Source organism: Acinonyx jubatus, chromosome B3 (assembly GCF_027475565.1).
Source record: "Acinonyx jubatus isolate Ajub_Pintada_27869175 chromosome B3, VMU_Ajub_asm_v1.0, whole genome shotgun sequence".
NCBI classification, from domain to species: Eukaryota; Metazoa; Chordata; class Mammalia; order Carnivora; family Felidae; genus Acinonyx; species Acinonyx jubatus.
The window spans coordinates 32084905-32096970 of record NC_069386.1 but is presented as its reverse complement, the minus strand read 5'-3'; the positions used below and the strand labels follow the sequence as shown (position 1 = coordinate 32096970).

The 12066-nt window shown below is 38.7% G+C and overlaps 1 protein-coding gene across 1 annotated transcript in view; it reads left to right on the top strand.

Annotated features, from left to right (window-relative positions):
- Positions 1 to 12066, top strand: part of NEO1 (neogenin 1) — a 240805-nt gene that overhangs the window by 195479 nt on the left and 33260 nt on the right. Inside the window, 3 exon segments of the mRNA XM_027067729.2 lie at positions 3352 to 3462; positions 4574 to 4768; positions 10756 to 10851. Of these exon segments, the coding sequence (XP_026923530.2) occupies positions 3352 to 3462; positions 4574 to 4768; positions 10756 to 10851 (402 nt within the window).

Genomic DNA, 12066 nt, shown 5'->3' with positions numbered 1-12066 from the left:
GTAAAACAAAGCTGTCTAGGCCAAGAATCTGCTCAGTCTAGCTGTTAGCAGAGGTCTACATAACACGGACACCACTCATGTATATGTGGCCCGAAGCAACGTTTGTGAATAGCTATAGCAGTGTAGCAATCATTCTACTACTTGCTACATGGTAAGTTTTAGAAAGTTCTGTCAGGGATAGCTCCTTTTGGGCAGTTTTCCCTTTTTGTGCAGCAGAGCAGGTGGCATAGTTGGTAAAAAATGGACCCTCTTGCATCTCTAATATGGATTCCCTCTACAGATGACAGAATGCCGCCCCCCCCCACTTCTTTCCTCAGGTAGGGGAGTAGAGTGGGCTCCGCAAGGACCAGTTGGCTTTGCAGGAGAAGAATGAGAAGAAACATGAAGTGCTTTTTGCTCTTTGGATATTGGTACTATGCTTACAAGGAACAGAGATAGATGCCCCTAAGAAGCCATTTTGGGGCTTCCCAGCAGAGCTGGTAGAAGAGAACTACAAGAATTGGAGATATTGTCACCATTATTTAAGCCCTGAGAATTAGTTTCATCTCCCTTGGGGAGCTCTCAATTTCCCTTACATTGCTTCCCTCCTGGGGAGAGAAGCGTGACATCAACCTCTTTGCTGTGCCCAAGGGGTCACGTTCTTGGCAGAACCAAGATCTGGGGTCAGGAAGTGTAATGGTAGGAATCTCTAACAATTAATTGAGTCTCTGTAGTGGAAACTTTGCTCTGGTAATCCAGCACGCTTTTCTCCTTACTCCTCAGCTCACAGATGGGATTGACTTCTTTCAAAACAGGTGAATGTTTGTCTCTTAGGGTAGCTTTCAGTCTTTTAATTTATTCACGGGAACCCCACAGCTCTAAGCTTCAGCGTGTAAACACAGTTGAAGTAGTGTTGCTGAGACATCTCACAGAGGAGCATCTTCTATGTTCTTAAAAATCAGTTTCTGGGGCGCCTGGGTGGCTCAGTCAATTGAGCGTCCGACTTCAGCTCAGGTCATGATCCTGCAGTTCACAGGTTCAAGCCCCATGTCAGGCTCTGTGCTGACAACTCGGAGCCTGCAGTTTGCTTCAGCTTCTGTGTCTCTCCCTCTCTCTGTCCCTCCCCTTCTCATGCTCTGTCTCTGGCTCTCTCTCAAAAATAAACATTTAAAAAAATGAGAAAAAAAAGTTTCTGATTTTATACCAAATACAGATAACATTTCCCATCTGTAAGGCCTTTATTTTGAATATTTAGTAGTAGATACTTACTGTGTACCAGGTACTGTTCCTGTTACTAGTATAAAAACAGAGTGTAGTCCTGGGCCATGAGGAGACTATTCATTTTCTCAATGAAACATTTGACATTTAAGCCAAGTAATCACCTTCATGTTAAAAACAGCTTTTTCTTTCTTTTTTTTTAAATAATTTTTTTTAACATTTATTTTTTACTGAGAGAGAGAGACACAGAGCGTGAGCAGCGGAGGGGCAGAGAGAGGGGGAGACACAGAATCCAAAGCAGGCTCCAGGCTCTGAGCTGTCAGCACAGGGAACGATGCGGAGCTCGAACTCACAAACTGAGATCATGACCTGAGCCGAAGTCGGTCGCTTAAACAACCGAGCCACCCAGGTGCCCCCAAAACAGCTTTTTCTTTATCGAGAAAATCCTTGGATTTTAAAATCATATATGGATTCGTTTAATGGACTATACTGAACTTTTGTTCATACGTGCTGGCACGAGGTACACAATGGGGGGCAAAAATGGACATCTTTGCTCTCCTGGCGCATTAACTTGAAGCTTGATAAGTATTAGCAATGTGGATTACCAGGATCCTATACCGAAACACAAATATGACTAAGTGGTAGCCAGAAGGAATTGTTGTTTCTTCGTTTTATGCCACTTACAACACTTAACACATTCTGCCGTGTCTTTGTAAACATTGAGTGTGGGCCTTAGTTTTAGTCTGCATTATGTAGGTTACTTATGGGGAGAGGAACTCAGCCTCTTTACACTCATGTCTCCTGCTCACATGGGCGTGTGCACTGTCACTTGCTTACGTGCTCTCTTACATTCTGACTTTCACCTACAGGGAGGGAATGATAATCTGATTGGTTGAATTCTTTTAGGACCTCAGTTGAGCCATGTTTGCCAGTAGTCCATATCATTTGTCTATTAACAGTCATAAACACATGCACAACCCTCTCTGGCACTTTTGGGTTCAGTGTATGCAGGGAGGTGACAGGTGGAACTGACTTGGGCCCAGTCATTTGACTCCTCCTCCTGCCTTGCTTTTTGCTTCTCCTGTGGGCAACCAGCTTCAGGGTGGGCCTGCTGAGAACAGAACCTCCCACCCATCTCTCACGTGTGACAGGATTGTTTTGAGCCACGCTGCATCCTGGCCGCGTCCTCCCTCTCAGGTTCTCTCTTAAGAACTTCTGTACTATGCTGCTGGCCAAAGAACCTAATATTTCGATATGGGGAGGTAGGATCATTTCTCACAACCTTATGAGATCTAAGGCTATATTTAGTATTTAAGTGCTCAAAAGATGTATACATGTGAGCTGTACGCTGAAAAATCATTAAGATGGTAAATTTTATGTTATCTGTTTTAACAGAAGAAAAAAATGGATGTGTAAATAATATGAATAGCTGACCATATTACTGGCTGTTGCCCTATTTTGTAGGGTAGACTTTTACATGTGGGTTTTTGTTGCCTTCAGTACATAGGCAGGTTTATTACTGATAGTCATTATGAAAAATTGCATAATAGAAAGGGCTTATTCCTAAGTTTATGGGCAGGTAGGCTGTTGTGAAAAAGATTTCCAGGCCATATTTGGTGTTTAAAATTGTTCTACTCTTGTTATGGGGATGACTCAGAGAACAGAGGTTGAGGTAACCCAGCAGGAGTTACATCTTTGAGTTATTTTCTGGTCCTGGGTATCTTCTGAGACCAACTGACTTTGTTTCTTTGTTAGGATTCTTTCATTATCTTCCACCTCTTTTTGACCTTAGCTGCCTTAGTAACAAAGTGAAGAGATTACATTAAATGATCTCTGAGGGGCCTTCAGACTCTTTAAAAAAAAAAAAAAAAAAAGTCTGTAATCTCTTGGGACCTTTACTCATTGGTTTTCCTCCTGATTGTGTGGGCTTCAGCCTCTCCTGGAGATGTGGGGGAGCTCCTCTGAGCTGTGTTGATGTATTGCTTGTGCTATGTTAACTTTAACTGAAACTTTATCAAGATAGTAGCTGTGTATGGAGTTGGTGGATGGGATACTTGGTTAATGACAAGTTGTTAATCTTCTGTTTTCCAAATCTGTTTCAACTTGTCTTCTTTTTTTTTTTTTTTTTTTTCCCCCTCCTCATTTGGGTCTCAGGTCTTGATCGGGGAACTGAATATAATTTCAGAGTGGCTGCTCTAACCATCAATGGCACAGGCCCGGCTACTGACTGGCTGTCTGCTGAAACTTTTGAAAGTGATTTAGATGGTAAGAACAACAATCAACAGGGTTGGCAGAAGCTAGGTACTAACTAACTGTAGTTAAATTATTTAAACTGGAAAGCCACAGATTTGGTGGTGTATGTGGCTTAAATCTGTGAACTTTAATATATTACACTGCTGTCCTTACTGTAATGCAGCAAGTCTCCTAGAATGCTTTTTTTCCCCCAGTGGCTTTTAGAGATCTGTCCCTTTAAGCAGAACCAGAACAAATAAAAATGTACAGGTGCTTTAAGTCTAGTTTTTTTATCAAGGCCATTGAGTAGATGGATAATCTAGAATTTAACACTGAGCCACATCAATCCCTCCTTTTTCAGCTACAGCTCCCCTTTTCTCTTAGTCCTGCCCACCTTGCCTTTTTCTCACCTGTGTTCAGTGAGTACCTCCATATAGGGTGTGTGTGTGTGTGTGTGTGTGTGTGTGTGTGTGTGTGTCTGTCTGTCTGTCTTTATCGGACACTGGTACTGCACTTAGGAGACAAAAGACCCCGGTCCTTATTCTCATTCTTGGCTTACCACTTTTTAAATTTAGATAGAAGTTATGCCTTGAAGTGATGGATTTGAAAGATACTATAAATTGCTACCTTTTTTAAGCCTCTTAGTCTCCCACCATTTAAATCAATACGTAGTTCTAAGGTTTCCTGTTTTCTGACTTACATTACTTAGAGGAGTAAATAATTGATACAGTTGCTGTAATGTGATACTTGATCACCTGTTGACAACAGGCTTCTAATTAGTTGGTATTATGCCTTTCTCATGCCACCTAGTTGAGTCTGGGACTCAGATGTGGGACCAAGAGGAATGAGTAGTTATTGAAAGGCAGTTTATTTGTTTTCCCCATTGGGCAGAGGTTCTTAGATTCCTTTGCCTTCCCTTCCAAATTAATATTTCATTGTCTTGTATTTCAGGCTGTTTGGGTTTTGTTTTCTTCTTAGAATGTGGTAAAACCACAGGCCATACTTCATTATATATACAGATTCTCTGTGAATTCTTGGGTGTAATGGAAAAATCTTAGCCCCAAATAATTTGACAGGAGGCTAAACACCATGGCCCAAGGATGGTGAAACATTCTAAGTCCTGTTTTTCTACTTTCCTTCCCAGAAACTCGTGTTCCTGAAGTGCCTAGTTCTCTTCACGTCCGACCACTTGTCACTAGCATTGTAGTAAGCTGGACTCCTCCAGAGAATCAGAACATTGTGGTCAGAGGTTATGCCATTGGTTATGGTATTGGCAGCCCTCATGCCCAGACCATCAAAGTGGACTATAAACAACGATATTACACCATCGAAAATCTGGGTATGTATGCTGAGTAGAGGAAGTAAATGCACATGGAATTTCTTTCTTTTTAACTTTTTAAAAATATTTAAAAATTTTTTATTTTAGAGAGAGATGGGAGAGAGGGCCAGAGGGAAAGAGAGAGAGAGACAGAGACAGAGACAGAGGGAGAATCTTAAGCAGGCTCCATGTTCAGCACAGAGCCTGACACGGGGCTTGATCCCACGATCCTGGGATCATGACTTGAGCTGAAGTCAAGAGTGTTGGATGCACTACCAACTGAGCCACCCAGGTGCCCCTTAACTTTTTATTGTATAATAACTTTATTTTTACAGAAAACTTTTAAAAACTACAAAGAATTCCTATATATCCTTCACCAAGAGACCACAAAGGTTAACATTTTACCATATGTGCTTTATCATTCTCTATCTTCCTATACATACATATTTTTTTCTCTGAAACATTTGAGAGTAAGTTATACATGTGATGCCCTCTACCCTCTGACACTTTTATGTGAGTTTCCTAAAACTTGAGGGCATTTTCTAATATAACCATAGTACATTTATCAAAGTCAGCAAGTTAACACTGAGACAATATCTATAGACTTTATTTATATTTTACGAGTTATCTCATTAAAGTCCTTTATAATAAAAGAAAAACATTGTTTTCTGGTCCAGGGTCACTTATTGCATTTAGTTATCATGTCTCATTAGTTTTCTCTGACATAGAGTAGTGCCTTGTTTTTTTCTTATATTTTATTACTGTGACATTTTTTATAAGTATAGACCATTTATATTTTGTAGAATGTCTCTCAGTTTAGACTTGTCTCATGTTTCCTCACTACAGTCAGCTTACCCATTTTTGGAAGAAATGACATCCATACGTTGTGTTCTTGTCAGTGCATCACAACAGGAGGCACATGAAAGGCTGTGATGTTAATGCTAGGTGATGTTAATCAATCACTTGGTTCAGAGGGTATCTGCCACATTTCTCCAACATAAGGTTACTGGTTTTTTCCTTCATAATTAATAAATACCTTGTTGGGGAGATACCTTGAGTCTTTGTAAATATCTTGTTTGTCGTCAAATGTTCACTCACTTGTTTTAGCGTTTTCCTAATAGGTTCTGTGGTGGTGTTTCCCAAGTGAAGTTCTAATTCTATTACTTCTCCTACATTCATCAGCATTCTTTGATACAGAAGCGCTTTCCTTTTCTTCCTTAGTGAAAGAATGGCCAGTGGGAGTCTCTTTATAGCCACTTCCTTTGTTTGACATCTTCCAGCTTTCTGTGGGTACTTTCTTCCTTGTGACACAGTAAGATATTTTCCCTGCCCTTAGCCCTTGAATCAGTCATTTCTCCAAGGAACACTGATTTCTTTTTTGGAAAATGATATTTAGAAACCAGTATCTGCACTGTACATACTTGCTGTTATCAAGGTAGAAAATCCTGAGGAATCTGTAAAAACTCTAAGTGAGCTTAACAAAGTCAGAAGAGACAGAGTTGATATACAAAAATAGTTGTGTTCCCAGGTACTCACAATAAACAGAAGTTGGAATTAAAATAACAATACTAACATAGCATCAAAAAATATGAAATACTTAGTGATAAACTTTAAAAATATGTAGAAGGTCTGTACTGGAAACTAGAAAACTATTGCTGAGAGAAATTAAAGATGACTTAAATAGAGGTACCATGTTTATAAATTGGATAATACTATTAAAAGAAAATGATTTTATTAAAATGACAGTTCTCCCCAGTAGTACTCCAAGTAAAATCCTGGCAGGTTTTTAGTAGAAATTGATAAACTTAATTCTTAAAATCAAAGGAACTAGAATAGCCAAACATTTTTTAAAATGAAGAATCAGGTAGTGTGGTCTTTTCAACATTTATTCAAGTGTTTTCTGAGGACCCACACTGCCTGATTTCAGTACGTATTATAAAGCTACAGTAATCAAGACATTGTGGTGGTATTGGTACAAAGGTCGGTGTTATAGATCAATAGAACAGAATGGAATCCAGAAATAGATACATAGGTTGATAGAGTGAAAAGATTTTTTGATTGATAGAGTTAATTGATTTTTTTTTTTTTTACAAACACGCTGCCATAATTTAGTAAGGAGAGGGTAGTCTTTTCAACAAAAGGTATGGGAGTAATTAGATATCTGTATGATAAAGAAAAGGAACTTTCCTTGGCCTTTATCTCACACCATACACAAAAACAGATCTAAATGCAAGAGCTAAAACTATAAGACTTCCAGAAAAAGACAGGGAAAAACCTTCATGACTTCGAGGTAGGTAAGGATCTCTCAAGATATAAAAAAGCATAAGTTACAAAATTAAAAAATTAATCTATTGTACTTCATCGAAATTTAAAATTTCATCTTTTGAAAACACACCAATAAAATGAAAAGATAAGCCACAGACTAGGGGAAAATACTCCTCATTCAAATATCCAACAAAGAATTTGAGTCCAGAAAACATAAAAACACTTACAACTTAATAAAAGAATAGGCAAAAGATTTTGATGGGCAATATACCAAAGAAAGTATGTGAGTGGACAGTCAGCACATGAAAAGACTCTCAGCATCACTAATCATCAGAGAAATGCAAATATAATCACAACAAAATACCACTCACATTCTCTACAACTGCTAAAAATTAATAGTCTGATTATATATCAGCAAAGTTCAGCCGAACTGGAACTCTTATACTTGTCGTGGGAACATCTGAGGTTACAACCACTTGAAACAGTTGAGAGGTTTCTTAAAAAGCTGGCCACACAACCCAGCATTCCCACTCATAGATACTTAGCCAAGAGGAATAAAAATACATATTTACACAAAGTAAATACGTATTTACACAAATCTAAAAGGAGTAAACAGGTAAATGGTAAATTGTATCTGTGCAATGGAGTACTCAGCAATTGAAAGGGATAGGCTGTGGATAGACACAGCAACATAACGAATCTCATAACATTATGCTGAGCAAAAGAAGCCAAACACAAACACTGCATTACTACTTTTCTATGAAATTATAGAGTTGGCATCATTTATCTACGGTGACAAAGCAGGATCGGTAGTTGCCAGAGGAGACAGGGGTGATGGGAATTGACCGCAGGGGATACAAAAGAACTGTTTGCAGTGTTGAAAATATTCTGTCTGGATTGTGGTAGTGATCACACAGGCAGGTATATATATTTGTCAAAAGCCAAACTGTATACTTAAGTGGGTACATTTTATTGTATGCTAATTACACCTGAAAGTTGATTTACAAAGCCAAAATTTTTTTGAGAAATAGTAATACTTTATAATAGAAAATGAACTGATTTTGGTAGCTGTAATTACTTTTCCAAATTAGGCTATCATTATAGAGATCTTTCTTTGAAAGACTTCTCTTGAAATTCAGAGTCTGCCCTGACTAACTTTTTTATTCAAATCATTTCTTTGTAAATATCTTTCCTAAGAATGACTTTACGTGCCTAACAAATGAATTACCTTCATCTTTTCTGGTAGAGAATAAACAGCAATTTAATGCTTTATTCAGAAACATTATTTGTCTTTTTCCTTTAAGAAGAAACAGCACAGCTAACCTAGGAAGTATTCCTGTGAAACAGTCTTATAAGGCAATTGTAGGAGAACAAACGAAAAGCTTTGCTGGTAGGATAAAAGTGTCTCTGTGGCGTTTCCTTTATGCAACTACTCAAATGAAGATCCTCTGCAGTACACATGGTCCTTGACCTTCAGGTGCTTTCAGTCTAATAGGAAAACACAAGAAACAATGAAATGAGTTGATGTGAAGTATGTTCAGAGAACAGAGAGCTAGTTAAGGTAACAGTGGAGCAGTCAAGGAAGAGGCTTAGCCTGCACTTGAAAGACTGAGTCATGATTGTGTTTGAAAATAAGATGAGAAGGAGCAGTGCATGTGCTGAAGAATAAACAGACTTTATTAGAAAAGAGAGTGGACATTGAAAAGTAGCAAGAATGTTTAATTTGGCATAAAGTGAAGTAAGCTTAAGCTGTTTGTCAACACAGATAGATCAAAAATGCATGTAATGTTAAACAAAAGAAGAAAGTCAGAAGTGGAAAAAGTACATTTAGGAATTCATTAATCAACCAACAGCTCTCTCCTTCCAGTTGATGTAAACTTCTGCTAACTGGGTATCTGCACCGGATATATCCCATATTCTATCATAATTTAACCCAAATTAAAGTTAGTGTCTTCTGAAGATCTTTCAGTCAGTTAATATTTCATGAACACCTACAATATCCCAGACTTTCAAACAGACATGATTCTAATTACTAGAAATAATACTATTTTGAGATGATTGAAATTGTTTAGAGTGCTGAGGAAGAGATATGAGGTGGTATAGCCTATAACCAGAGAGGCTAGTCCAGTCTGGAATGAGCCCTCTTAAAGGAATAGGCACCGTTCAGGCAAAGAAGGGTGACTGTATCACAGCACATGGAACAGCTGCACATGTTAAGGCCCAGTGGTAGGAGAGCTCACGGTGCTCAGTGAACTGAAAGATAACGGTAAAGAGTATAGAGCACTGAGAACAAGGCAGAGTGGTGAGAGGCAAGAAGGTGGAATCAACAAGACTTGATCGTTTGCATAAAGGGGAGGAGGGAGAGGGAGGTCTTATGATTCCCAAGTTTCTGACTTGAGCAGCAGGATACATAGTGCCATTTACAAACTAGAAAACACTGGAGCAGATCTGAAGTGGGGACAGAGAGGGAGATGCCAAGTGGAGCATGCCAAATAGACAGTTGAACATAGAGGTCCAGTGCTCAGAAGAAAGGTCTAGACTGGAGATAGGTATTTGCATTTGATGGCACGTGTGTGCTCATCCAAACTAAACACAATAGGAAAAAAATGAAGAGTCGGAATTGAAGGGGGCCTAGAATCAAGCCTTGAAAATGCGTACATGGTTGCTCTGCCTCTGTCTCTGATCCTAGTGAGTGACATCACCATCTATCATGTTGCCCAAATCAGCACCTTTTCCTTTTTCCTCACCTGTCAAGCACTAAGTCTTGTTGATTCTACTTATCATCACTTCTTTCGGACATTGGAAAACGAGGTGCCTTTGTACATTTCCCACTGATAACTAGAGAGTGGGCCACCAAGCAGACCAGCTCTTTTAAGCTTTTGAAGTAATGCAGGCCACTTGAGGTGTGGCCTCTTGGAAAACTGCCCAACTTCACCAGAAATAAGTGGTATGGGTCAGCTCCTTACCCTGCCATACTTCGGTGGAGCCCAAGTCCCATTTCTGGAACTGGACTTCAAAATATGAATACTAAACCTTGCCTAGATCAGGAATGTGAGAAGTAGAGCCTTCCTGATTTGCCAACAGGAGAACGAATTCTGCTCCAACCATTTTATGCCCCCTTTCCACCAAGTGTCACTAGTAGCATTTTACATGATCACTGGAGGGAGCATTTCTTTCCAGCTTCATTTCCTGCAACATCACCTCCAGGCCAGTTGAAATTTGGGACCATACCTTATCCAACCAAGAAGTCTACCTGAGGGCCAGATGGGGGTTGGCAGTTCCTGGATTTGGAGATCCCCCACTTGCTGAGTTAACAGTTCTGCTACTTCTCCACTTGCTTGGCTGTTCCATTCGCTGTCCTGCTTTCTGAGAATAAAAGGGGTTTAATTCTAAGCTCCATCTATGGGCTTACAACACATAAAATTCCTATTTACTCATTCTCATCTGAGCCCCTCACTGTACAGTAACATCAAACCATTGGTTAGTTGAGGCCAAGAGAGGATTCAGGTACAGCCACCCTCGCTCCTGGAACTAACTCCAGATAGTTGATCCCAGCCAACTTTTCTGGGCTGTGTACAATGCCATCTCCATTTCCTCACACCCCAGAAGAATCCCCACATGAAATTCTCAAAATCTTTCCTAACTTCCTCTGCATTTAAGATCATGCATAGTCACCCTTGGATTTTTAAAATTCTGGAGTGAGAATTTTTTTCTAAGTGTTTTCACTTGTTTCTTTCCTTCAGATCCCAGCTCTCACTACGTGATAACCCTGAAAGCCTTTAACAACGTGGGTGAAGGCATCCCCCTGTACGAGAGCGCCGTGACCAGACCTCACACAGGTAAGCCATCCTGACCATCTCCAATCTTCAGCATTTTTTCCAGCAGCTTATGTGGAATGTTGGCACGAGGTCTGCCCCATAGGTATCAGTGGAACGGAAAGTATATGCCACTATAGACTTCATATAGGAAAATGGGCTTTCAGCAGGGAAATTTGTTAATATCTGGTTTTCTCTTTTTAGAAAATATTAACAGTCCTGTTATGCAAATAATTCTATGTAGATATGCAGCAGATGTTTTTAATAAGTTGGTCTCTAGAAAGCATAGTTGTGAGAGAATTAAAAGTGATTTTCATCTTTTGGTCATGTGAGTTACAACTAAGAGTGAAAAAAAAAGAAAGGATCGCTATGACTCTGGAGGAATTATATAGGTTACTGAATGTAGCAGTAAATGTGTATGGTCAGTGAGTGAATCCATCGTTTTCTTTACTAGTTGCCTGAGTTGATTGGGAAAGTACTTCTATTTGCTTTTCATAAACTTTGTTTATATAAAGAGTATGAAGTCCGTCATACTATCCATTTGATCGACTGTACATTTATTACAAAAGAGACCAAAATACTCATTTTTTTTGTAACAAAGGAATACACATATAAGATTTCTGTAGGTAAATAAAATCTCTAATTTAGAGCTGTATGAGAAAGCTTATTGAAATAAATATGTAAGACTTGTAAATTTTTCTAAGGAATACTGAAAACCCAAGAATTTATCATTTTCAGAAACGCTCTTTTCCGTTTGTTTTCCAGAACTGTGAATCTCTATTTCCTGCCATATTTTTTGGATACTTTGTATAATAGTGCAAATTTGACATTATTCTTTTTAAAAAGATAATCTCTGTCCCTTTTGTTCTTTAATGCTTTTACTTGACAAGACCAACATCCTTACTGCCTGTTTGGTAGTTCTGTCCTGTCTTCTCCTGTGTGCTTGCAATTTATAAGTTCTTTTTCCAGAAAGGGGAAAAAATGTAAGATGAAAAAGAGAATATTTAAATAAGTGGTTTGCTACTTTTTAAAACTGGCTTATAATAGAAAAATGTTTTTGAAATTATTTTCTCTTATGTGACTTAAAAATAATAGTCTTCTGGCTAGAAATATACAAGAAAATGTTCCTAAGTCATGTAACATCATTATCTTTTCCAAGAGTTATTACAAATAAAAAAAATTTCTCAAAGAAGTCTAACGATTTTTGCATCTGAAGGTGCATATTCTGTAACTAATTGG